The sequence below is a fragment of the Rhineura floridana genome, chromosome 2 (genome assembly GCF_030035675.1).
Source record: "Rhineura floridana isolate rRhiFlo1 chromosome 2, rRhiFlo1.hap2, whole genome shotgun sequence".
In the NCBI taxonomy this organism is placed as follows: Eukaryota; Metazoa; Chordata; class Lepidosauria; order Squamata; family Rhineuridae; genus Rhineura; species Rhineura floridana.
This window is the reverse complement of record NC_084481.1, coordinates 102,714,142-102,742,020: the sequence shown is the minus strand read 5'-3', so window position 1 is coordinate 102,742,020 and position 27,879 is coordinate 102,714,142. Positions and strand designations below refer to the sequence as shown.

At 41.2% G+C, this 27,879-nt stretch overlaps 1 protein-coding gene across 1 annotated transcript in view; it reads left to right on the top strand.

Moving 5' to 3' along the window:
- Nucleotides 1-27,879, top strand: part of LOC133377971 (uncharacterized) — a 95,801-nt gene that overhangs the window by 8,584 nt on the left and 59,338 nt on the right. Inside the window, exons 2-6 of the mRNA XM_061612758.1 lie at nt 12,366-12,730; nt 17,003-18,749; nt 19,194-19,298; nt 21,090-21,158; nt 21,731-21,901. Of these exons, the coding sequence (XP_061468742.1) occupies nt 12,436-12,730; nt 17,003-18,749; nt 19,194-19,298; nt 21,090-21,158; nt 21,731-21,901 (2,387 nt within the window). The 5' untranslated portion in view covers nt 12,366-12,435. The remainder of the gene's footprint in view (nt 1-12,365; nt 12,731-17,002; nt 18,750-19,193; nt 19,299-21,089; nt 21,159-21,730; nt 21,902-27,879) is intronic.

Genomic DNA, 27,879 nt, shown 5'->3' with positions numbered 1-27,879 from the left:
AAGGTCCTTTATCATTTCTGATTTTAGAGTGTTTTTAACTGTATTAAATTATGCATTTTATAACTTCTGTGATCCGCCCAGGAACATTTTAGTTAACGGCAGGAAATAAATCTAAACAACACCAACAACATTAATTTATGTATCAGAAGAATAGCCAAAATATATAGGAAAGATTATAAGGAACTTGGATGCCCATCCCAAAAAATGAATTGGGGCACAACAAATCATAGTTCCACACATCAGGGACACTGTCTTCTATTAGATGCCATCCATGCATAGTTTAGAGTCTCATCTATGAAATTACATCTTTATGCTTCTAGAGTGAATCGTTGTCTGGTGATCCGGCCAAGTTTCCTTCTGCCATGGCACCAGATAACATACAGTCATACTTTGAGAGGAATTGTTGTGCATTTGATTTATTATATCTCTAAATAACTTACTACATATATATATTATATTTCTCCAACAGGTAACAACCAAGTATACAAATGAACATATAAACAAGTGCAGACTTAATTTTTTTTAAATAAAGAAAGAAGGAAGTCATATTGATCAGAACTGGTAAAACAGTAAAAAACATTTTTCTTAGAAATATATTAGAACATTTTTGCAGTTTACAAAATCAACACCATTTCACATGGGCTGGAATTAAACAATTACACCCATTCGAAATAATCTCCTGGTTTTCAATCATCTCTGAAATAGTAGGAGATTTAACAGAGCACCTTCTAAATTGCACATTGCACATCATCATTATTATTTGGTCTTTTATAGCCTCATTGCTACAATATGACTGGGAGTATTATTTTTCTTTGTGAATTCTTGGAACAACTCATCTGTTGCACAAACATCACCACATCCTGTGTTTTGAAGCTCCCTAATTCCATTGTAGAAGTTCCAATCACTTGCATTTCCCAGATTGTGGAAAGAAACAAAGTGATTTCCAGTGTTGAAAGTGATCCCTACCACTTTGTACCTGGAAAAAATAGTAAACATTTTTAAAATTAAGTACATTTTTGCAGTTCTCAGTCGCATATAGCCCAGCTTCCTGTTCTCCCAGTGACCAACTAGATGCCTATTGGAATACCGAAAAAGATTATGATTGCAACAGCACACTCCCCACATGTGTTTTCCATCAGCTGTTTTTAAAAAAATACTCATAAATATGTTCAATAGCAACCTATAGAGAGACAGTTGAGATGTTATGGCTTAATCTATAGTTAGTTTACATACCAAAGGTCTGCAATTTTCCAGTTATGTTGCACATGTGGATTGGAAAACCATAGAAAAGATTTGAACTGCACAGGAAAATGGGACTCTTTCTTTCCCCTGCCCGCCTTTTTCCCTGCCAGTACCTCTTTCTTATAAAGAACGAACACAATTTCTCCCTTCACCTCCATTGTGAGGAAAAAGAAATACTCCAGCTCCATTGCTGAGCTAATGTAGTTTTCCTCCAAATGCGGAATAAAATGACTTTGTATCTAGTGGTCCAAAGCCAACTGACTTGCCCAAGAGATGAGTCCTGGCTTGGGTTTAACATGGCCAAGGAAGGATCCACAATGATGCTGTGGTTTCCCACCTTCTCAGTGATGATTCAGACCCAGATTTTATTTTTTTGAATCTTGCCTGGAAACTTTCAGAAAGCCCAAGTAAACCATGGCCCAATCTCCATTACTCTACTGACAAGCCCCCCTTCTGTTTCTAAAGTAACTAGCCCTAGCCAGTATCCAGTTCCCTTCTGATTCCACCTTAACCTCTTAATGCAAATCTCCCCATTCACTTCATCTCAACCAACATCCTCCCCCCCCCAATCTCTTTCCCTGACTGCAATCTAGAGTTTCTATGGGTTTTCGTGCATGCTTTTTAAAACTGGTAGCCTGTATGCTTTATTTTAAGTCTATAAAATTTGTCTCTTGTTAGTATACTATTCTTGGTGCTGATTATGTATTTTTCCCCCTTCAGTCTATGATGTTGAATCTATAGTGATGCAGTTTGTATTAGAGATACAGAAGCTGAACAGGTTACACCAATTCCGTTTTAAATTTGTATATTTGCTTTTAATGTTTTTAGTTGCTTCAGCTATGGGGCGGTATATAAATGTAATAAATAAATAAGTAAGTAAGTAAGTAAGTTAATTGTTTTGGCCAAACCACTCTCATTGTGAGTTAATGGGACTGTTGAGTGGTCGATGTACATGTCTACAGATGTAGTTGACAGTGGTACTGTTACTATATGGACTGTGACAGATGAGTGTTCTCACCCCCCTGGAGGTAGATTTTTGTTTTAGTCTGAACTGTACCGGAGAACTGGAGAGACACAAAGGCTTGTCCTGTTCTATACACTGAATCCCAAGGCAATGGCTTTGTGGGACTCCCCAAGACACCTAATGTGGTAGCAAGATATTTTGGGTTGTTAATGCTGTGAGTCTTTCAATTTTATGGTAAATAAAGCCATATCTCCTAAAGACAACACAGTCTCCACTGAACTTCATTCAAAGGAAAACAAACCAAGGGTAAGTGCGGGAACCCCTGGAAGTGTCTCACACCCCCAATTAAGGGTGTGTACAACACTATTAAGTTCTGTGTCTGTCAGTTAACATATGTTCAGATATAACTATGCTAATTTCCTGTTCACACAATTAAATGAACACTGGGTTTATCTTCGCTTTCCTGGCTAACTCTTGGGTGCCCAAATTCTGGAATGCATTCAAGTAGCAATGATAAAAGATTTTAAACGGGGTGTCAAGGTTGCATGTTGGAACTGTACACATGTGTGCTTACTGAACATTTCATAACAAGGTGATTTATAGTGCCTGGTACCTTAGGTTTGCTCTCAAAGTTGGAGATGCCAAAATAAAGACTAACAGCATCTTCTTCTATTTGTACATTGTTGTGCATTATTTTAGTATTAATTTGAACTTGTATGTCCCCTTTGGCATCTTCAACTTGAAGGTTGGCAGGAAAGAATTTAAAGTCATAAAGTACACTTACCTAATGTCATTAACACTAATTTGTGCTGGAAAGTTACGAGGATCAAATTGTTCCTTATATGTTGGTTTTGTCTTCATTGCCAGTGTGATGAGCAGGAAGCATGGGTCTCCATTAATAAAAGTCCTCCTACTCAGGGTACGTGTTCCACTGCACTTTCTCTCTTTTACACTGTAAGTGATAAAAAATATTTTAGTTATAATGATCACAGAAAGCATTTTGTTAAAATATTAATTTAATTCCAGAATAGGTAGAGATTTTTACCTTGTGGTTTGTTCAGGTGTGGCAATACCATGCACTTTATAATCCTGAATTAATATTTCATCAGAACTGTAGTTTTGAAAATGTACGAAACACTGAGCTGAAGATGGCTCCAGCCATGAATTCAGTGAAGCTTGCAGTGTATTGGCTGCATCCAAGCTGTTTTTAAGATGAAATAAGAGGAATACTAGATATAACAATGAAAGATGGTTTGTAAATAGTATACAACTAAAACACAGTTTCTGTCTTGCCTTTATGATTTGCAATATTATCATTATTGTATGTGTTAGCAATCTTTCGGTGAACACCCAGTGTGGCAAACCTTTGGTCCTCCATATGCTGCTGAACTGCAACTTCTATCAGCCCGAGCAACCATGGCCGATGGCCGAGGAAGATGGGAATGTTAGTTCGCAATATCTGGAGGGCAAAAGGTTCCCCACACTTGGTGTACACAGTTGACAGAATAATTGTGGCAGCAACCTTTATGCTTCCTCTGGTTCAGTGGTTCCCAACCTTTATGGGCACGGGACCCCCTTTATAAGCTGGAAAATATTTTTGACCCCCTCCCCCCAGGGAGGCAGTCCGGCTGCCAGGAAGGAAGGGGGAAAGCAGCCTTTCTTTGCAGCCTTGCTTCTTTTGCTTCACAACAAGCCCTCTCCTCTCATCCTAAGTAAGGGCGTTGCCAGTAGCAGCAGTGCTAGTAATCCCCTCTTCTTCCTGGTAGCTCCACCCTCAGCCTCCTTTGGCATCTGCCATGTATTTTATAGGCAGATGCCTGCCCTTAGAGCGCCTGAAAGAAGCTCTGGCGCTTCAGCAAAAGGCCTCCCCTCTCGTTTGGAGCAAGGGGGAGGTGTCATCTGCAGCGGCAGTGGAAAGCAGACAGTGTAGAAGGAGTGAAGAGTTTTAAAAATAATAATAATAAATAATTCATTTCTTTACTCTTCACGGCCCCCTCTGGATTACTTCACGGCCCCCCTGGGGGTCCGGGCCCCCAGGTTGGGAACCACTGCTCTGGTTAATACTGCTTTCCCAGCTTATTGTGTAAACAGCACTTAGAACACAACGAAGATGGGATATCATAACAGGGATTAATATCCTTGGAAGAGTGTTACTTCAAACCATTGCATATCTTGAAAACATTATGAAAATATTTCTTCTTTTAAAATTTGCCAATGAATACTGATCCAGTCAAGCTAGTGGAGCAATAAATAGCAATGAAACAGTATATCTACCATATACATATTTGCCTAGACTTCATTTCCCTTATCCTTTTTGGACAGTCAAGGTACTGATGGAGTACTGTCTGGAACTAAATAAAAAGGATAGGCGGGAGGTTATCATGTCTTCTTCAGACCCGCAGCAATCCCACAGACTTTTTGTCACGTAATTCTGAAACTGCATCAACCATTCAAGTTTCCCTGAACTCCATTTATGACTCCTGAAGGCATCATTCACTCACAACAATCTTTGAATGGCTTCATCTTTGTTCTGCAGTCCTGATATTTCATTTTTCAATTTGGGATACAGTTCCATTATCATATGCACAATGTAGAGAAGATTGTCTATTGTGCAAGTGTTTACAAGCTTTATATTCCTTCCCTTCAGTTTCCCTTTTCCATTCCAAGGAGGACAAGATGAAACTGGCTTTTCTTTGAGTTGATGTTCAAGCGGTGCTTTATAGTACTTAGGTTGCTTTTTAGGTGTCGACTGTGGTCTTTTGGACCATTTTTCTATCTCAGTGAGAGGATCTGGTATGACATCACTTAAACTAGTTTCCTCTGTCTTAATCTTCTTGGTTTGCTTTCTTTGGTTGCTGTCACTGAGAATACCAATAGCAGTTGCACGGAATCGACCCTGAATGGTGTCTTTCATAATGTCTGTAAACTGTGCTGGTCTGCGATACAGTTTGTCATTCAGAACTTCTTTTTTAATTGTTCTGAACCAATTTTCAACAGTGGCATTACAGTCTCTAGTTTGGTGGCATTTTTGGTCTTGGAGCATAATGCCACTCCACAATGGCAATGTAGCAACATACTTTGACACAATTTTTTGTAGTTCATTATTGTAGTAGATATTTTGTTTTTTAATCACATTCTGTATTTCAGTGCTTTCCAGATTTTGGGTGGGAACAAGTTTGGAAAAGGTGAGCTTTTACATATGGAATCCTGTGTTTGAGAGATTCCTTCTTCTTCCAGATCAAAAGTACTTTCATGATCAGTAGTGGATATTTTTTGGTCTTTTAAATTTTTTTTAACTCTGTCTATTGCACTTTTACACTCATATGTTAGCTGCTTACTACCAAAAATAATGTTTAGTTTCCTAATCATCTCTTTGCATTCTGTCATTGTTTTCCCATTTTGCAGTAATGCAAAAGCATACATGAAAAAACTTTTAACTTCTTGTGACACTTTTATTCTGCTTACATGTCGAGCAATTAGCTTTATCATATGTCCTGCGCAAATGTGAATTATTGTAAATTCAGCAGGTCTCTTATCTGAACACACTTCAAAACATGCTTTGAGGTATTGCTTTGGAGGCATCTTGTTAAACACCTCAGTGACAGCATGAATTAAAGCCCAGCTGAAGTCACATTCAACTTTTTGTTGTCTGAGATGTTGTCCAGTCACCTTTAGCATGTTCCTTGAATACAATGCCAGCCAGTGTGAAATAGTTGGAGTGCTCTGGTCAGAAGTGAGCATCTCTGCTACTGGAAGAATGATAGATGTGTTCGACGGATTCTTTATGCACAAAGCATAATACAAAATACGGTGTTTCACTGAAGGCGGTCTCTGGACTAAGGACCCTGTGGCATCACGATACAACTTGCATAAACCTGCCCTCTGAAGATCACACAAAAAATGTAATTGAACTTCCATGTACATATGCAATGTAAATGGTGATACAGCAATATACTGCACATAGCAATGTTCTGTTTTATATGGTGCTATTTCTGAAGCATCTTGCTTCTCTTGTATGTTAACACAGTCCTGAAAAAAGTTTTGATCGGTGCGTCCTTCAAGGTTTCCCTCACTGGAAAGTTTTTGTAAGACTGCAGTACTTTTTACTTCATTATAGTTGCCAGCTATAAGTATATTAGGGTCACATTGTCTAATAAGTGTGTTCCTTAGGTTACTTGGTGTTTCTCCCTTAAGTTTTTTTTTCAATTCATTCCTTTCTGGGATACGTGTATGCCTTTTGTATGACTGGCCAATGGTGTGTCTGATTTGTCCATTGACGGTGATGTTTATTCTTACATTATCATCCTTCTTTGGTCTCTCTTTAATAGTCATTTTTAGCCAAATACAGCCATAAAATTTACATTTTGCTTTTTTTTTTATCATTAATTTTTATTCAAATTTTCAAAAACAAAACAAAACAAAACAAAAATACAAATTAAACAATAAAATAAAATGTTGACTTCCGATTTGTCGCAGATCAGTTATAGGTCTACAATATATAACAAACCTGTCTCTTAAATTATATTACAAAATCACTTTCCTCCTGTAGTTATCTTAATTAATCATCAAATCTCATAAACATCACTTTATTCTTTCCACAAAAAGTCAAAGAGAGGTTTCAACTCCTTGAGAAATATATCTATCGATTTTTCTCCAAATAAGCATATCAATTAATCCATCTCATCAAATCTATTAGGTCCAATAATTTCAATAGCCATTCTTCCATTATCAGTGTTAATTCCATCTTCCATCCTTGCACCCATAATAATCCTGTTAGGTCCAGTAATTTCAGTAGCCATTCTTCCATTATCAGTGTCCCATAATAATCTTGCTGTCATAGCCATAGTCATATAATAAGAGTCTGATGGGAATTTCCTTCATCACAAATAATTCCTTGCCATCAATTCTGAATGTGTTGCTGAAATATTGTTGTAAAATCATATCTCTGTTCTTCTTTTTTACGAAATGCACTGGAACATCTCTTGAGAGTTTTTCCATTGTCACATATCTGTAATTAATTCTATAGATTTTTTTCTATGTCAAGCTCCATCACATCATTCCAGTCCAGAAGTTTATCCAAGACATTGATAACTTTATCTCTGATATCTTCATTAATTTCTTCAAGGACAACGCTGAATTCCAAACAGTAAACTTTATCTCTAATGTCCATAAACTCCAAATCTTTTTCCAGTTCCACATTTGTTCCAATCTCCAGGGCTTGCATCTTCCCTTTAATTTTTCTTTTTTCATCTTCTGATGCTTGTCCAGTTGTATCTCTGATCTCATCAACCTCCCCTCTCACAAAATCCCCTATTTCTTTAAGCTCCTGCTTTATTTTGCCAAATTCAATGTTCATCTCCTGTCTGCCCTGTCTCAGGGTTTGTTTCGTTATCTCAATCTCATCCATTATTTTCTGAAACATATTTACTTCCAGGATCTCAGCCACTTTCTTGATTGCCATTCTTAAAACCACGAAGAAAAAAAAAACCACTTCTTATTCCAGCAACAAAGGGGTTAATATTCCAAGCTTGATGACATCACAGTGTAGACAGCACAGCCTGCCTTATCTCTTATATGTTCAGGAATGCAAAACAAATTTAGTTCACAGCATCAAAACAGTTAGTGGCATCGAGAACAAGCAGATTCGTCAAAATGAAATAAAATAGTCCCAGACATATAATACTCAAAAATTCATAAATCAGATTTATTTTATTTTTTTTCTCTTCGGAATAGAAATTCCTCATCCGTTTGTATCTTTAAAATGCACAATTCCAGGCCAGCTTTTTGCAATAAAAACAAAGATAAGCTATTTCGATTGCTTTCCTCCTTAATTTCGTGAATGAAAGAGAAGAGTTATAACTCACCCAGGGATTCTTTATAGCTGATTCATTGACAAATCTCTTTTTGCTGTAACAATTTAAGCCAGATGATAAAAATAGAAAGAGGGGTGCTTGCCTGTTAATCTGTTTTTCTTTAAAGAAAAGATAAACGTCTCTCTTAATCAGTTAGAGCTTGTTTGAAAGTCCGTCCAGTGCTGCTGGCTGAACCTTCTTTCATAAACTAATGAAATCCAGTCCCCCCAACAAACACAAGCTTCTGTGGTTAATCTCTACGTTTCTCCCTTCCCGGGAGAAAGTCTTTACCAGTCAAAAAAAACATTCTGACTGATTTTAAAACTGAAAAAGCTTCTTCTGAGACAAGAGCTCGTCTCAAAGGCAGGCACAGGCAAAGCAACCCTTCCCGGAAGTCAAAATTTACATTTTGCTTTTCCATGCCAAAATGGGGCATTTATTTTTTGTGAGCTCTTCCTTTTAATTCGATTATATTTGAAAGCAAAGACACAAAACATGTTCTTTTCCTCCAACTTTTTTGCTAACATACTAGCCCATCTGTTCTGTAATCCAGATTGTGATTTGCTAGAGTATATCTCTCTCCATTCAGATGTATTTAAAGTTACTATAAACGATGATGGGCATGTTGCAGCAAACACACCTTTTGTTTCAATAGGTAACTCAGTGCACAACATTTTCTGTAACGTTGAATTGTTAATAGTCTTCTCTTCATCACTTGTATGTGTTTCAGAGTGCATACAAACTGATAACTGATCTTTGTGGACACTCTCTTGAAATTCCTTCCCTTTGGGTCTGAGAACATCACTGCCATTCTTCTGTCTAAATATAGTTTGATGTTCCAACTTTGGATCGTTGTGCTCAGTTTGGAGAGTAGCATCTATATCCACAGATTCAGTCGGTGAATTAAAAGATTATTCATTTTGGCTAGCTTCATTAGAAATTACATCAAATGCACTGAATTTATAGTCCTGTTTAAAATGGCAGTTCTGTTCTGATTCACATGCTGGACAAAACCATGGTGTAACATCAACCAACTCCTGCGCAGATTTATAACCTATACACTTTGGGTGAAACCAATCATTGCAATGATCACACTGAACATAAGATGAAGAATCTTCTGGCTTCTTACAAATACAAAACCTTCTGATCCCAGCTTCTGTCAAAGTTCTACTTCTCAGGGCTCTTCTATCTTCCTTCCATAAATTATAAAGCCATTTCCTACACTTCTCAGTGTTTCTATAAAGCTTAGTAGATATCCTACCCCAACAAGATGTCTCCTTTCTGTAACCATCTTTGTTCAAATACTGCACTTCTTGAATGAAAGCATGTATTATCTGTTCTTCAGCATCTAATGCAGAACTTAAATATTTCCAAGACATCTTAAAGGAAATCTCCACATTTGCAAATGTAACTGTGGTGCTAACTGTTAGGCAAGGTGAATGGGAATGGTAACTACAGTTAGGTTTCAATTGCAGCCAAGTTAGGTGTGGAGGCATGAAACAACGATTGCTGTTTCAGGATACACACAGCAAACTGATGGATATTTTGGCAATCAGCTGAGAGAGTCTGAACTAAAACCTTGGCCCCAGGGTGTTTTTTCACACTTGGATCCTTTGCTGATAAAGAAGATTGTTATTTCTTTTACTGTTGGAATAGTCAAGTCAACAACACTACTGACTTGTTAATTGTTTAATATAGTAAACAAATATAGTAAACAAAAAAGTACCTCTAAAAGTGTGGTTGTATGTATGTATGTATTTGTTTATTTGTTTATTTATTATATTTCTATCCTGTCCTTCCTCCCAGCATTAGCCCAGCGTGGTAAAAAAGTGATACCCCCCCCAAAGTCTTTTACAAACATCTTAAAAACAAAAGATATTTACAAAATCAAATAAAAAACATTGAAAAACAACTTTTGAAAATTACAAAACATTGTTGAAAACATCTTACATATAATTCCAATATAGAAACACACTGGGACAACCTTAAAAGGGTTGTTGAAAGACGAGGTGTATGATCTCTGATGGGGTTTTTTTTATGTTTAATTTTTGTATCGGTCTTCCCTCATACTCACCTTGTTACAGTTCAAATATTATTGTTTTAAAAAGCCATTGGTATTGGCAACGGAAGGAAATGTGGCAGGTTAAACAACAATGATTTCTTGAAGATCTGATTTCATAGTTGACACTCAAAAGTATTCATGGATGGCATCTCAGAGAAGACACTCTCCCAGATGCAATGAAGTGTGTTTTATGGTGCCCAACCCATCTTTTGTGACGGGAACCTCATTTCCTTTTTCTTTTCCTGTACATATTCACTATATTTTCTAATACATATATGCCCTTGTCCGCGCCATACAGACACCAGAAGTTCTGAATTGGGTGGGAACCCTCTCCAGAATGCATGGGTGTATGACCTGCAGTGCCCAAAGCATGTTTGATGGTGGAAACCCACAGTTCCTTATGTATTTTCTACATAGCTTTATTATTGTTGTTGTGTATAGATGTCCATACCTGTTCCATATGACAACAAACCATGACAGGCAGGATGCAGTGGCATCTCGCGGAGGACACTATTCACTTTACCCAAGTGAATGATTTTTCATAACCCACAGAAGATTTTGTAGTGGTCACCCCAAATTACATATTTTGCCCAATTTACTCTTCATTATTTTAGCTGGGGAAGACATGCATCTCATAGAGTACATCATCTTTTTTCCTGGGGTATATGATTTGTCCTGGCCCAGAGCAGATTTGGGGTCGTGTACCCCCAGTTACTTAATTTTTTCTGCGTGTTTTTGTCCAGTTCGATTTTGCATAGATGCCCTCCCATGTACCCTGCGCTCAGTAGAAGCTCTGGGCCGGGTGGGATGCAGTGGCATCTTGTAGGGGACACCCTCCCCTTTCCTGCGGTATATGATTTGTCCTGGCCCAGAGCAGATTTGGGGGCGTGTACCCCCAGTTACTTATTTTTTTGCGTGTTTTTGTCCAGTTTGAGTATGCATAGGTGCCCTCTTGTGTGCCCTGCGCCCAGCAGAAGCTCTGGGCCGGGTGGGACGCAGTGGCACCTCGTAGGGGACACCCTCCCCTTTCCTGGGGTATATGATTTGTCCTGGCCCAGAGCAGATTTGGGGGCGTGTACCCCCAGTTACTTATTTTTTTCTGCGTGTTTTTGTCCAGTTCGATTTCGCATAGCTGCCCTGCCATGTGCCCTGTGCCCAGCAGAAGCTCTGGGCCGGGCGGGACGCAGTGGCATCTCGTAGGGGACACCCTCCCCTTTCCTGGAGTATATGATTTGTCCTGGCCCAGAGCAGTTTTGGGGGCGTGTACCCCCAGTTACTTGTTTTTTCCTGTGTGTTTTTGTCTGCTTAGGTTTTGGATAGATGCCCTCCCATGTGCCCTGCGCCCAGCAGAAGCTCTGGGCCGGGCGGGACGCAGTGGCACCTCGTAGGGGACACCCTCCCCTTTCCTGGGGTATATGATTTGTCCTGGCCCAGAGCAGATGTGGGGGCGTGTACCCCCAGTTACTTATTTTTCATGATTTTATGACATCATTTTGTATTTATGATAATATCAGAATCCTGATGATTTTGATTGTATAAATTTATTGTCAGTCTTGACAGGGAGAGTCTCCTGATTACAGCAATATATCATACAAGGTACCCCATTATTTATTTTGGGGTTCAGGGGCATGTTAAATTTGGATTGACGTTGCTGTAGCTGTCAACTTTTCTTCTTTGTTAGTGATTGAAATTTCACACAAATAAGGAACTGGGAACTGGGAACTAGGAACCAACTTCAGCGTCGTTCATTGGGTGACCTTGGGCCAGTCACTGTCTCTCAGCCTCAGGGGAAGGCAATGGTAAACCCCCTCTGTATACCGCTTACCACGAAAACCCTATTCATAGGGTCGCCATAAGTCGGAATTGACTTGAAGGCAGCCCATTTCCATTTTCAGTCTTGTAATGGGTAGGTGGTTTCTAACACATCATGGCCCTAAGCCATTTAGGGCTTTACATGTCAACAACACCTTGTAAGGCACTGCTGAAATATGGTCAATCCTATGAGTATCAATTAATAATGACCATACTAATGTACGTGTCTGTTCTAATGAAAACTTGTCGATAGTCTTCAAGGACTGACCCATGCAGATTACATTGTGGTGATCTAATCTAGGATCATGTTATGAGAAAATGGTAGGTATTTTATGGGAACATGTCAAGGGGGCCACCTCATTATCTTCCTATTCCCGTTTAGTAACTCACAGCATTTCATCTTTCACTCCTCTGTTGCTACATGTTGTTCCAGATCTGCGAAAACAAAGTCCTTTTATGAGGTGGTCAAAGCTCGGCTGCAGCCTCTAGCAAGCAAATTCACAATGACTAATGCAGTGATGGGCAGGAATGAAAACGTAAGCCAAACTCTCCATGATGCCGTGGAAGGACTCCTTGAAGATCAGTTTAACATTTTTAAACGGAGGCTTCAAGTTATTGACCATGATGGAAAAAGAAAACTCCCCAGAGGTCAGCTGGACAATGCTGGTAGATCAGAAGTTATAAATTTCATCTGTGATTTCTATGGTGAGGACGATGCAGTAAACATGTGTGTATGTGTCCTTGAGGATATCGGTGAGGAACACATTGCTGCAAAACTCAAAGGAGCAACACAGAAAGGTAAGAAATCTCAACACATGGCACAATATTAACTTTTTTTTTTGCTTGTGTTAAGGAGGATCACCAGTAAACAAATGCAGGGAGACAAACATATTCCCTTTGTGACCTCATTGGCCAACTCCAAAGAAAATGTATTAATTCGTAGGTCTAAATTCAAGGGGAGAAATCAGATCTAAGACCTCCTTAGTGCATCTTTTACCCCATCCCCATCCTGCTGTGGGAGGGGTACTTAACAAGTTGCATAGATTTGCTGGGTGCAAAAAGAGAGCTCTGTGGAAAACTAGCCCATTATTGCTTAAAAGAGACCAGTTCTATTTTATTTTATTGTACCTTTGTGTGATTGAAAGACAGGATGGCTACTTACAGCAGGCTGCCTACTTTTATGCATTAAGCATTCTTGTTCCTTGGTGAGATGCCCTTATGGAGAGCATCTGGGGCAGCAGGGAAATGGTGGCTATCGCTATGTGTTCATCACAAGCAGAGCTCGGGATCTTGCTCTTAGCTCTTGCTGACTGGCTGGGCAACCTAAGCACATCATTCCCTGCCTCCTCCAGGGATCGAAAGCCACCACTGCCACTTCCTATGCTACATAAATTAGGAAACTCAGTTATGCAGCCTTCCCTCTCTCCACCCCTAAGCATTTTGATTGCTTTTGACACTCCGTTGTGGGGGCCAAGACTTACTGTTCCTGTTATGTAAATTTGTATAGATATTAGCAGAGATTGTCAACAGTCTGAAATGCGTGTGTGCATTTACTTAAGTAGCAGGCTTTTGCCCTGCATTGAGATCACTGAGATTTAAGACTTGTAAAATAAGAAAAGCTACTTTATTTATAGAAATACATAGTAGATGGCGGTATAATCTGGATCTGAGGCTTTTTGCAGATCCTTTTAATTTGGACCATTTGCATGTTTTTGCCAACGTGATTAGATTCAGCTGCTTTTGCCTTTAACTCCGGATTAAATGGATGCAACAAAAACCCGAAATCGCTTTTAAAATCTGCACCTGCTTCGGTGTGCTTCTACCGTGCATTACCTTTTAAGCGCCTTTTTTTGGCTATGCAGTTTCTTCTCCATTAGATCCTCCCTTTTCTCTGCCCCTTTAACTGTCTCTGGGCATCATTTTGTTGCCTGCCATGAGGAAGCAACTTCTGGTCACTCTTGCCTTCCTTTCTCCTGCTTCTCCCCCATACATTTCCTCCTCCCCCCTCCTTTAAACAAAATCACATTCCCCACCCCTTCATTCTCTCTCTTCTGCAGCGACACCAACAACTCCCCAAGGGTAGCAGGGCTGGAGCTTGTAAAATTCCTTCCTGGCCACTTCACAAAGACAAATCTATCTTTTTGGAGCCGGCTCATGCTCTCTGTGTTTGGTCAGCAGCGCTCCTCGCCTGGTTGCAGAGTTGTGGTTTTCGCACTGGGCACCCTTTGGAGTTGTGTCTGCACAGCTGTTGTTTACGTCTAGCCCGGCATGTGTGTTTGCGAGAGAGAGAGAGTGAGAGAAAGTGTGTGTGTGGAGGTCCTCTTCTGCCTCGTCGCATCCCTCCGCTTCCCCCCAAACCTGGATCTCTCCCCCCCCCTCGGGCTGATGCATCCACCCTTTTCACAGCCACGGCGAGAGGAGGCTGGCAAAGGCGCCGCTGGGGTAATTTATTACCACCCAAAAGCGCAGGGGAAAGGGGAGCTGCCTTGGTGTCTCATCCCAGCCTCTGCTCCACTCATGGAGAGCAATAATATTAAACGGTCAATGCTTCCTTTAGTACCTGCTTTTAATGTCTCTCTAAAGATAATTGTTTGGGGTTTTTTTATGTTTCCCAGAACGCATGCTGAGGCTTGTCCCAGGGTGCCAAAGGCACACCAATCTCGCGTAGGGACACCCTAACAGCCACGGGTGGGAGCGATTCCCTTTCTTTCAAGCACCTATTCCTCCCTTCGTTTAGGGAAACACCACCCCTTCCCCGCCTCTGCAGTTAACATGCTAATGTGTGGGCGTGGCAACAAGGAAACGCTGATAGCAATAAATGCACACGCGTGCGAATGCTACAAAGAAAAACAGCCAATTTATTCATAGCGAGGGCGGAAGTATGTGAACTGTCAAAATCAATCGCGATGGAAAAAGCAGCATTTTTAATGTGGATCTTGGCTCATATGTGAACCAGCCCCAAGTTGGAGATGCAATGCCCAGATGTGGGTATTGCCCTCATGGCTCAGGAGGTAGAGAGCAGACACAAAGGGTTGTCTCCTCTGGAAAGGGCGGAAGGAGGAGAGGCAGATAAGTTTCCCTAAGCATATCCGTCTAGGATGGAAGGAAGTCAGTCAGAGCATCACAGGTAAAGGTAGTCAAGCCTATCCATCTAGAGGACCCTAACTAACGTTCCTTCTGGAACGTAAACAAAAGAACAAAACAGGAGTTGCTCTTGCCCCACTTCCAACTGTCCCTCCCCTCCAATTAACTGTTTGGTGAACCTTTCCCCTATATTACCTGAGTTCTAATCTTATGTTTTAGAACTGACATGGAAGTAAGCTAATGTCAAACTCAGGAAACACAGTTGTAATATTTGACCAGCTATTTGCTTTAAGCGTAATGGGAATTTCTGTTGACGGATGATCTTTGGCAAGTATGTTGGCATCGGGTATAAACTGTTGCAGAGTGGCGAAATTGGGAATGGAGTGTCTGAGTGTGCCTTTGTGTATTTGAATCTTTGCTAAAGATTACACCTTCCCTGGAATTAGTCGGACAGAGACTTTAAGCTTTAAAATAAGAAATAACTACTTTATTCTGGAAGTACATAGTTGATAGGAAAGAGTCCTACATCTAGCTAACTAGCTAAGTTGGAGATGCAAATGCTAAGCCTAGTGTTTGCACTCATGCTTGGAGGAGAGGGAGAGACAAAGAGAATATGTCTGCTCTCCCTCTCAAGAGAAAGAAGAAGGAAGGAGGAAGGGGATGTGGTGAACATCCTATGCATATCAATCAAGCAGGAGGAAAGAGTCAGCAGGAGATCAAAGGATAGGTATTAGCCTAGCAATCAGGAGGCCTCCTCTCTAGCTACCCTTTTTAACCCCATGCAGCCTCAACCCACAAGTTGGAGTTGAACCACATATTCCAACATAAACAACTAGTCATCCTGCCAGCATAACGTTTGGTTGCAGAAGGGATAGAGCTCAGTAGTAAAGTATATGTTTCACATCCGAAAGTCCCAGTTCAGTCCTTGGCATCTTCAGGTAGGGTTAGGAATGTCCCCTGTCTATCTTTGTCAAGTACCTGAAGTTCTACGGAGAGGGGCCTGTCTGCTCTCCAACAGACTGAATGCACGACTTCCGCTGGATACAACCATGCATATCAGCCATGGTGGGATCACTAATAGAGGGATGTATTCAACTAAGTCCTATGTAGAGTAGACCCACTGAAAGTAATAACCTTAAGTTAGTCATATCCATTAACTTCAATGAGTCTACTCTGAGTAGGGTTAGCACTGAATTTCAGCTAAAGATTTCAGTGATTGGGCTGGGATATAAGGAATCAGGCGGTCCTTAAAGTATCTTGGACTCAAGTTGTTAAAGGCCTTGTAAATTAATACAAGAAAATTGAACTTGGCTCAGTAATATATGGGCAGTTAGTGCAAGCTTTTAAGCACCAGAGTTGTAGGCTGTCATCAGGGATGGAAAGGTCTGTCAATTGTTCTCTCGGTTTCTCATTTTTCCTATATTAAATTCAGTTCTCCACATTTATGCAGCAATTTGGGATTTTTTTAAAAATAAATCCTCATGAAAATTCTCAAACATTTTAGTGTGAATTTCTTCTTCTAAACCCATTTTTGCAGGCAACTTTGATTAATGCACACATTTTTGCAAGCAATTTCTCATCATGTCATGCATTTTTGAATGTTATTTTCACTCATATACTCATTTTTATGCCCACTTTCCCCTAACATACACACTTTTAAAACATTGTTTGGTTGGTGAACTGCATTGTAACATTCAAATAAGTGCGAATTTTGAAGGGTGGCTGTGCTTCAGTTCTTACATTGTTTCAGGAAGTGTGAATTTATTGATAGAGCCGGCTTGAAATGCAAACTGAATCAAATTTCTTGCCCGTCCCTAGCTGGCAGTAGTCTGTCACCAGCAAAGGTCTAGCCACAGCATTTTGCATCATTATGAATTATTGGGATGGGATTATATATATCTGTGTGGTTTAAGTGCAGATGTTCAACCTAATTATGCTGAAATTGTGCTTTCCCAACATTTCTAATGGTATATGCCCTTTTCTTAGATCCTAGGTTGACCTATAGAGACCACATAAAAGACAAATTTAAAACAATGAAAGTCCAGAATTCTCTTCTGGGTGAACATGCTTTTCAAAGCTACCACTATTCAAAGCTAACCTTCGATAAGTATTGGCCTGGAAAGGAGGAGAAAGAACATGAAATCATGATTTCAGGATGGAAATATTTTCGATACATTGATTATTATAGTGGTGAAACCACCTATACCATTGAAAATCTACTTAACCCTGATAAAACGGGAGTCAAACCTCAGATTGTTGTGCTGCAGGGAGCAGCAGGGATTGGGAAAACAACGACTGCAAGAAAAATCATGTTTGACTGGGCCTCTGGACAACTTTATCAGGACATGTTTAATTATGTTTTCTATATTAATTGTAGAGAGTTGAACCTCTGTACTGAGGAGAGTAGTATTGCAGAAATGATTTTCAAGCTATGGCCTCAAAAGGATGAAATTAAAGAGATACTGAGGAATCCGAAGAAGCTGCTGTTCATAATTGATGGGTTTGATGAATTACGATGTTCCATTGGTCAACAAGAAAATTGCCTCTGCGCTGATCCCTGGAAGAAGGAGGCGGTGGGGGTCCTCCTGGGCAGCTTATTTTGGAAAAAAGTTCTTCCTGAATCTTATTTGATAATAACAACAAGACCAACAGCTCAGGAGAAACTTAAGGGCTTGGAGTGCTCACGTTATATTAAGATCCTTGGCTTTTCAAAAGAGGACAGACAGATATATTTCCACAAATTCTTTGACAATAAAGACCAAGCAACTGAAGCTTTCAGGCGTGTAAAACAAAATGAGACCCTTTTCACCATGTGCTTAATTCCTCTTGTGTGCTGGATCATCTGCACAGTGTTGAAACAACAGATGGAAAGCGGTGAGGATCTTGGGCAAACCTCAAACACGCTCACTGCAGTCTATATGCTCTATCTTTCCAGCTTATTAAAGTTACACCATAGGAGCCAATCAAAAGGACCCGTGGGAAGAAACTTGAAAGGTTTGTGTTCTTTGGCTGCAGATGGAATCTGGAAACGAGAGATACTGTTCTGGGAGGAAGAAATCAAGGAATATGGCTTAGATCAGGGTGACTCCCTCCCCCTCTTTCTGAATGAGACCATCTTCAGAAGGGACATTGAATGTGAATGTGCCTACAGCTTCATTCACCTCAGCTTTCAGGAGTTTTTTGCCGCCTTATCTTATGTACTAGAAGAAGGGGAAACGCCGAGTTCTGAAAAACATAAGCATGATGTGTTCACGTTGTTAGAAAGCTATGCGACTTCTAGACCTGATTTAGAAATAACAGTGCGCTTCCTCTTTGGTCTTGTAAATGAAGGAAAGAGAATGAAGGATGTGAAAGAGAAGTTTGGATGGAAATTTTCACCTAAGGTTAAAGAGGTCTTGTTAGAATGGGTGAAAAACACTACAGAAACAGCAACAGGTGTATTTGAGAGGCACAAGCACCCATGGCTTGAATGTCTATATGAGACCCAAGAAGAGGATTTTGTTGAACGTGCATTGGATCATGTGACTGAAGTTACAGTAGGTGGAAAGTATCTCACAAAGACAAGAGTGATGGCACCGGCATATTGCTTGGAGCACTGTTGTAGCTTGGAGGTTCTTCACCTGCAATACCACAGTTTTATGAGATACTATGATCATACAAAAGCAATAGAAGAAGAAGGGGAGAGAGAGGAAGAAGAAGAATTACTCACTAATTCAGAACTACAAGCAGATTGGTATGTATTATTTAAAAAACAAATGTTCCTGAATTTGGCCTCTGCTGAGTTTCTCCACAAAAAGACTGCCATTCGTATCTCCTTATCTTGCTTGCAGAATGCAACCACATGCAGCAGCTTTTTGTCCCTTTTCTGATATTTTCCAGAGTTTTTGATAAGGACATATAGTTAACTTTGAACTCTCATCAGATTTCCCCCCTCTTCACCAAGTGCATTTTTATGATGCAGGCAGCCAGCTATTCTTTTGTTAGGCAGATTGCTGGTCACTAGCTCAGACAATTTAGAACCTATTTATCTGTTGGCTGACCTGCTGCTGTGTTTGGAGTTCCTGGAGCAGGAAAAAGGTGTTAACCCTGGCCAGGCATATGCAGGAACTTAGATGCAGGGTAGGTGCATGAGGTAAGTGTGGTGCCTTCAGAATTAAACACTTACATGACCTTACAGCATGGATTGTGGCCTTGGAGGAAAGCGACAATGGAGACCAGTCAGGCTGCAAAAATATGGGGGAACAGAATGGCAGAGTGAGCATCCCTATTTCTCCGGGAGATGGTGAGTATGCCCATGCACCACCTTACAAAGGGACATTGGGATCTCTGCATATGGGAGCTTGGACCCTAGTGACCAACACTGCATATGGGCAAGTGTGGCCTTTTTTGACCCCATCCTCAGTTTGTTCTAGTGGGGCTTGTTTTTCCTCAGTACACTCAAATGCATTGCATTGTGTTTTTGTATGGTTTGGGTGATTGCTTAATTTTGTGTTTTGTTCACGACTATGTGCAGAACTGTCTCCTGAAAAGTACATTATACATTTATTAAATAAATGAATTACCAATGAGGGAAGTACATGGATGTGCTCTTCCTCTTGTTTGCTGAACCTGAAGTGTAAGACAGAGAGGGGATTGCACGGAAAAGAAGGAGTTTTCATTGTAAGGAAGCTGATTCCATCTGGTTGCAAACTCCAGGTTAGATAACTGCACGGCATTGTGTGTGTGGCTGCTTTTGAAAATTGTTCAGAAACTTTAGCTAGTAAAAAATATAGCTACGAGGCTTTGACTCAGACCAAGAGGTAGGACCTATCTTACCAATCCTTAAACCAATTCATCGGTTACTGGCATGACCCGTGCAGTGGGGTGGAGCTACAGTAGTGCCCTCCTGTCAGCAGCATTGCTTCTGCTTACCACAACCGGGGAAGCTCAAGGCAGTGCCGGATTCATGCCAGGAGGGCATTGCTGAGACTCCATCCCACCCTATGTGATTCTGTTTGTTACTGGTACAGTAGGGCCCCACTCATATGGCAGGTTAGGTTCTAGACCCCCGCCGAAAGCGAAAACCGCTGAAAAGCGGATCAGCTGTAGCACTGGGGTCTGGCACCTAACCCACTGATGGCCCCCGAGGAGGAGAGGATCAGTTGTAGCGTGGGGGTCTGGCACCTAATCCGCTGATCGTGCCAGAGGAGAAGATCAGCTGTAGCGCGGGGGTCTGATCGAGCAGGAAGAGGAGATCAGCTGTAGCGCGCTCCAGCTGATCTTCCCCCTCCTCTGGCGGGATCAGCTGTAGCGTGGGGAGCTCCAGCCTCCGCTCCAGCTGATCGCCCTGCTGGTGCCGTATTAGTGGAACGCCAAAAAGCAGGGCACCAAGAAGCGGGGCCCTACTGTATATATCCTAGCACAATTCAAAGCCCTGTACTGCTTGGTAGTAGAATCCCTGAGGAGCAGCACCCTCCACGTTAGCCTGCCCATGTGCTAAGATCATGATCTGAGGCTTTTCTTTGGATGCCCTTACAATCAGAAGTGAGGCAGATAGCAACTGAGGGAAGGGCCTTCTCAGTGGTGACACCTACTTTGCTGTCTTTTCAGTACTATGGTTTAGATTATTTTATTTTCTTGGGCTTTGAATTGTTAAATTGATGATCTTATTGCTGCCAAGTTTTATTCACTATTTTATTTTTTTTACTACCTTATGATACTTGTTGTTTTTTTTACTCTGTAAGCTGCCTTCAGAGTATTGATATTGAAAATCAGGGTATGCATTTTAAAAATGAATGAATGAAATACAAACAAAGGCCATAACAAAAATTGATAATGCCACTCCTTTAAATCAGTTGGGCAGGATTTATCTCTTGAGGGTCCCTCCAGACATTCTTCAGCCTGAACCTTTGGATCAACTTATAGTATAATACTGCTAGTGGAACAAATTGTACAATAGTGGCATTGGGGGGGGGAGGAATTGTGATTAAAGTACAGGTTTGAAAACCACCACACTGTTTTACTCTTAAAAGAAAATAATGTGACAAGACTTCTCTCAAAGTTCAACAAGGACATTTTCTTTCATCCCTCTTAGTGACCATTATGGGAATCCAGCCTTGTTTAAAGCATTGCAGTCTCTAAAGAGTAACTTAAGGAGTGTGAGGTAAGACACTGTTAACATTTCACCTCACTCAAGTCTTTTGGCAAGTTCAAAAGATCCAAATCCTGACTATGATGAACCAAAAGGTGTGTACTTTGCACTGACTGCAGTTTCTTCAGTCAGCGAGAGTAAGCACATAAAGCATGGAAAAGAGAAGTGTTTCCAGTTGCTGCTCTCTCATGCCCAACATTGAGCATCAATAGTAGGCAACATTGTGTCCGTGTTTCTGGCCCACCAAGGCTTTCCCCCTGGCCAGGGCAGCCCTGCTCTGCTGCAACTGTTGCTGCCATGTGGTAATTGTGCCACAGGATGGTCACTCTGGAGGTGGGTGGAAGGGTTTGGTGATTTCAGGATGACAGGCTTCATACCACCCATGGTTTTCACATTGCCTTCCAATCCTATGTATTGGGAGTGATATTAAAATGCTGAAGGGAGGAGAACTTGGGCATTTTTGTGGCCAGAGGGAAATATGAGGCTAGCATTGTTGTTGTTTTATTTTAATATACTGTATATGTTGAATGATTTACTACATGCAGCCTTTCACCCTTGCATCTATGTGTAATTGTCTTCTGCAGAGTGGATTTTTTTGGTGGTAACCTGGTTCCTTGTGGGTTTCTCGCATCTCTTTTCTCCATTTACCCAACACTATCAGAGCTGGACCTGGGAAGAAGTGATGTCAGGGATTCAGGATTGAGGCTGTTGGCTGAGGGGTTAAAACACCCAAACTGCCAGATAAAGAAACTGGGGTGAGTCAGGGATTGTTAGGATCCCAGCGTTCTGACGTATCTGCTCTTTCTGCTACAATCACAGGAGTGTGCGCTTGAAATCAGTAACCTTGAAGGATACAGTGGTAGAGAAGTTCCTTGAAGGCCCATCCCTTATCTCTCCCTCATCTTGAAGACAACTGAGGTCAGTTACAACAGATGGGATAAGGTCAGGCTTTGCCTTCTAACCTCATGAGAACACAGACACAGCTGGAATAGCCAAACTTCTCTTCAGCATTATCTGTGGTGGAGTGAGTTTGAAACAAAAATGGAAAACTTTGATAGCCAACTTTTGTTGGTGCTGCTGGATCAAAGAAAGAAAGCACAAAAGGCACAGGAGAAACAGGTTCATTTTCTCCATTACGGCAGGGTTGGGGAACTTTTGGCCCACCAGAGAGTCCAATTTGGCCTGCGAGGCCATTTCCCCCAAACCACGTCCACCTGTCCATCAATCGATGTCACTTGTGATGTAATGCAAGGTTCAATTCTGCATTGGCTGTGCATGCCTGTGCCCAGCACTGAACTGCAGCGGCAATGCACTTCTCATAGGGCTGGCATAGTGGTTTCCCCACTCTTGGGGAGGAGAAAAAAGCCAGCATTTAAAAGACTTTCTTTGCGCGTGTCTGTTTCCTGCTTGTACAGCAGCACATGGCTGTTCAAAGCGCTTTGCAAGCAGATTCAGAAAGGAGCACCTTGCCAATCCTTTAAATCTCCAATTTTCAGAGGTGTAAAGAAGCAGCAGGATGTTTCAAAGTGTTATGGAAATGTGGTCTGAGCTGCGTGTGTGCCAGTAAGTGTATTTACCGAAGCAGCAGGCTTTTACCTTGCATTTAGATCACTGAGACTTGAGACTTAGTAAAATAAGAAAAGCTATGTATAGAAATACATAATAGACAGGAAAGGCATACCTAGTGCTAACTAACTAATTAAGTTGGAGCTGCAATGCCCAGACCTCGGTATTGCCCTCATGGCTCAGGAGAGAGAGTAAAGACAGAGATGTCTCCTCTCTCCTCAGACGGTCAAAGAAGATGAAGGAGGGGCAGGTCAGCTTCCCTGAGCATATCAGTTTACAACGGAAGGAAGTTGGTAGAGAAGAGCACAGATAAAGGTAGGCAAGCATAGCCAGCTAGAGGACCCTATCTTCCTTCTGGAATACAAATAAAAGAACCCAAACAGCAGTTGTTCTTGCCCCACTTCCAATACTCCTTCTCAGTGAGTGTTTGGTTCAGCCCATGAGGTTCATTTTGTTTTGCAGCTTGCAGTATCTGACTTTGCCCAATGCCTTTGTCAGAGCATCTGCAGTCATGTCTTCCATTGGACAATACTCCATCTTGAGTAGTCCTCTGCAGTAGGTATCTCTAATGAAATGGTGCTTTATGTCTATGTGCTTGGTTTGTGAACTCACCCCTTCTGACTCCATGAATCTGGTGCATCCTTGGTTGTCTTCATGCATCATGACAGGCCCTGGTATACAGATGCTTAAATTTTTGAATAGTTCAAGTAGTCATGTCAGTCATCTGCTAGCTTCAGAAGCTGACACATACTGCACTTCTGTGGAAGAGAGTGTGACAGTCTCTTGTTTCTTACTTGCGCAGCTGATCACTGAATCTCCACAGTAGAAGATGTTTCCACTGGTGGATTTTTGATAGTGTCTTCAGCCTAATCGGCATCTGCATATCCCTCTAGTTTGGGATCTTGGATAGCTGCTAACTTCAATTTCATGGTTGCAGTGCCCTTCAGATATCTTGCCACTGTTTTGATTGCTTCATAGTCCTTGGTTGGTGAGCTGGTTTTTCTGCACAGGTATCCCACTGATATCGCCACATCTGGCCTGGTAACAGTGCTAATATACAAAAGTTTCCCGATGGCTTGTCTGTAGCTCTCATGGTCTCTCCATGGTTGTTTGTTGTGGTCCAGTTTCAGATATACTACTTCCATTGGAGTAGGTACTGGATGTGCATCTTTCAGTCCTAGACTCTTAATAAGGTCTTGGATCTTTTGTCTTTGACTCAGCAAGAAGGATCTACCATCTTCTCTTTCAGTTTGTATTCCAAGGTAGTGAGTGACATCACCTAGGCACTTCATTTCAACCTCCTTGTTGAGATGATTCACTAGTTGTTGCTTGTCCAGTGGGTCTTAATAAGCCAACAGTAGATCATCAACATAAATCGGTAAGTAAGTCCATCTGTTGTTCCTGAATCTGCTATACAGGCATGACTCTGCTCTGCTTTGTACAAAACCTTCCTTCAAGAGCATTTTGCTCAGTTTCTCATTCCAGGCTCTGGCAGCCTGTTTAAATCCATAGATGGATTTTTGAAGTTTACACACTAGGGTTTCTTTTCCTGGAACGTCAAACCCTGGTGGCTGTTGCATGTAGATTTCCGCTTCTATTTCTCCATGCAGGAATGCTGTTTTTATATCCATGTGTTCCACCTGCATTTTCTTGTTAGCAGCAACACTCAGAAGAGTTCTGATAGTAGTGTGTTTGACTACAGGAGCAAATGTTTGATAGTAGTCTTGTCCATACTTTTGAGAGTATCCTTTGGCTGCTGGTCTTGCCTTGTATCTCTCAACGTTTCCTTCAGCATCTTGTTTTTCTTGAATATCCACTTGCAGCCTATAGCTTTCCTTCCTTGAGGAAGCTTGGTCAGTGTCCAAGTTTTATTCTTGTGTAGAGCTTCCAGCTCTTCCTTGGCTGCCTGCCTCCACCTCTCAGCTTCAGCTTTGGGTAAGGCTTCAATCTCTTTCCAGGTCTCTGGCTCTGGAAGCTCATCTCTCACGAGGTAAGCAAGTCTTTCTGGTGGTACACCTTTATTGGTGCGTTCAGAGTGTCTGGGTGCTGGCGTTTCGGCTGCCCCTTCTGGCTGTTATATTACTGTGATCCCTTCTGTTGTTGAAGAATAACCGTCATCTGTTTAGTGTGGTGCTCCTTCTGGTTGGTGTGCACACTTTCCTTCATCAAAGTGGACAGCTCTGTATACTCCAACTTCACCAGTTTTGGAATCTATGACTCTTTATCCCATCTGCATTGAAGAATATCCAATGAATATTACTTCCTTGGCAGTGTTGTTAAATTTTGACCTCTTTCGTTTCGGGATGTGTACAAAGGCCTTGCAGCTGAATACACGAAGGTGAGACACACTTGGTGTCCAATCATGCCATAGCTCAAAAGGTGTTTTGTTGGTTGCAGCTGCCGGAAGTAGGTTCTGCAGGTAGGTGGCAGTAACCACTGCTTCTCCCCAGTACTTCTGTGGTAGCTGTGAATCTTCCAACAAGGAACAAACCATCTGTCCAAGGGTCTGGTTCATGCATTCTGCAACTCCATTTTGTTCTGGAGTATAAACAACAGTAGTCTGGTGCTCTCTGTCTTCCTCACGTAGAAAGTCTTACATAGCCCTGGAAACAAATTCTCCTCCATTGTCAGATCTTATAATTTGTGGCTTTCTACCAAATATTTTGGACACAATTCTGATATAGTTGAAGGACTTGACTTTTCTCTCTCAGTAGGTACATTGTAGTATACCTCGGGTATCATCTATGAAAGGAAGCATGTATACATTTTCGCCCTGTGATGGCATTCTCGTGGGTCCACAAAGGCCTGTGTGAATTAATTCTAGAGGTTTTGTAATTTTCCTTTCACCTTTCTTAGGAAATTTTGGTTTCACACTTTTTGTCTTTATACAACACATTTTTCTGTGGATTTACATTGTCCAATTTGAATGCCTCTAGCCAAATTTTCCTTCACTAGAGCATTGATTCTGGCTAGGCTGGCATGTCCCATTCTTCTATGCCAAACATGTAAACATCCAGAATCACAGGTTTCTTTGGCCGTATTTGCATGCATAGTTTCAAAATATTCCAAATGCCAAAGTCTGTTTTTCAATTTTGCAATACAACACACTTCTTCTTGGTCTAAAACTTGACAAATTTTGTCACTTAAAAAAAGTTCACCTCCATTATTTTAGTGGCATTTATTAAATTGTCTTTAAATGCTGGAACAAATAGGCAGTTTTTCAGTTCAAGCTCTCTGGCGTTTTGCAAAGTAGCTGCACTGTCCCTGTTCCTTCAGAACAGAACACATCTCCTGATGCTGTAATTACATTTTGTGTTTGGGAGCTTAGGTTCTTAAACAAATTTTTATCATTTATTAAATGGGCAGTAGCTCCAGTGTTGATTAAAAATCTGGTTTTATAATCATTATTCTTTCCATCAGATACATGGTAACTGGAATGCTTCATTTTAGACTGGCCATGTGTTTTTCTTTCAGCTTGCTTTTGTTTCAAAGCAAGTATTCTCTGTCCCTTCCAAGACAATCTTTTTGAAGGTGATTAGGAGATTTGCACATGAAGCAATTCTTCCTTTGTTTATCTGTGCCCTGCTATGGCTTTGGGACATGACTCATCTCTCTATCCTGCCTTTGGTTGCTGTTTCTGCCTCCAGTAAAATTTGCTTTTTCAGACAGAGCTTGTTCCTGTCTCTCTTTATAGTCCTGATCTTTCAGATATGCCATAATCTGATCCATATTCTGATCTGTCTGTTCTAGTATGCAAATTGTTATGTAATAACATGGGTTCAGAGAGGCCAGGAGTATGACCTTTTTCAAATCTTCGTCCAATGATCTCCCACATCTTTTTAATTCTTGGAGCAGACTTGTAAATCTCTCTAGATGTGTATTCAGATCGCTAGACTGTTTCAGCGTGTACAGGACTTAGAGAAAAGGCACATGATTTTTAGATTTTCTCTCAAACATATTTTCAAGCTTCTACCGTATTTCTTTAGCATTCCTACAGCCCATGCAAACACTTAGTGCCTCATCTGATAAAGCAGAAATAAGAAGAGACTTCACTTTGGCATGCTTATGCTTCCAGGAGGCAGTGGCTTCTTCACCCACTGCTGAGGGTTCAGGATCAGTCAGGACTCCATGAAAATTCTCCCCTTGCAAAAGTGCAGTCATTCGGAGACTCCAAATCACATAATTGTTCTCCAGTCTTGGGATGCTTGTCTTAAGTGTTGATTCTTCAGCCATGGTTTCCTATCTTTTGTTCTGCTTTTCTTTCTCTAATCTGAAGTCTCCTTTTTGATCTCTTATCACACATGGTACTTAGCCTTTTTAGCTTTCAAGCACAACTCGCAATTGGGCTGGCATAACCCTTGGTTATGGAAATATGTATATGCAGAGATTCACAGTGGTCTGAGCTGCGTGTGTGCCAGTATGTGTATTTACCGAAGTGGCAGGCTTTGACCCTGCATTAGGATCACTGAGACTTAAGATTTAGTAAAATAAGAAAAGCTATTTTATTTATAGAAATACATAGTAGATAGGAAAGGCATACCTAGTGCTAACTAACTAACTTGGAGGTGCAGTGCCCAGACTTGGGTATTGCCTTCATGGCTCAGGAGAGAGAGTAAAGACAGAGATGTCTCCTCCTCGGACAGTTGAAAAAGAAAACAAAGGAAGAACGAGTAGATAAGCTTCTTTGAGCATATCAGTTTACAGTGGAAGAAAGTTAGGTAGAGAAGAGCACAGGTAAAGGTAGGCAAGCCTAGCCAGCTGGAGGACCCTAACTCTATCTTCCTTCTGGAATACAAACAAAAGAACCCAAACAGAAGTTACTCTTGCCCCACTTCCAACACAAAGGACAGGGCTGGGTGGAAAAAGTGGTTTTCCATTGAACGGAGACTGCTTTCCCCTCCTTGAGCAAGCAAGGTGCACTCTGAGGTTTAAAGGAGCAACACACAGATGTTTTAAAGCCCTTTGCTAGCAGCAAAGAACTTTGAAACTGTCCTCCGCAGCACTTTGAAGTCTTGACAATTGGGGCCTCAAAACACAGCATCACCTGATGACATCTGGTGATTGATAGGTGCCCCCTGTCATATTTGTCCCACAGGGGTCAGGGAGATAACAACCTGGGCCGCCAGCCAGAAAAGGTTCCTCAGTCTTGCCTTGTGGCATCTTCATG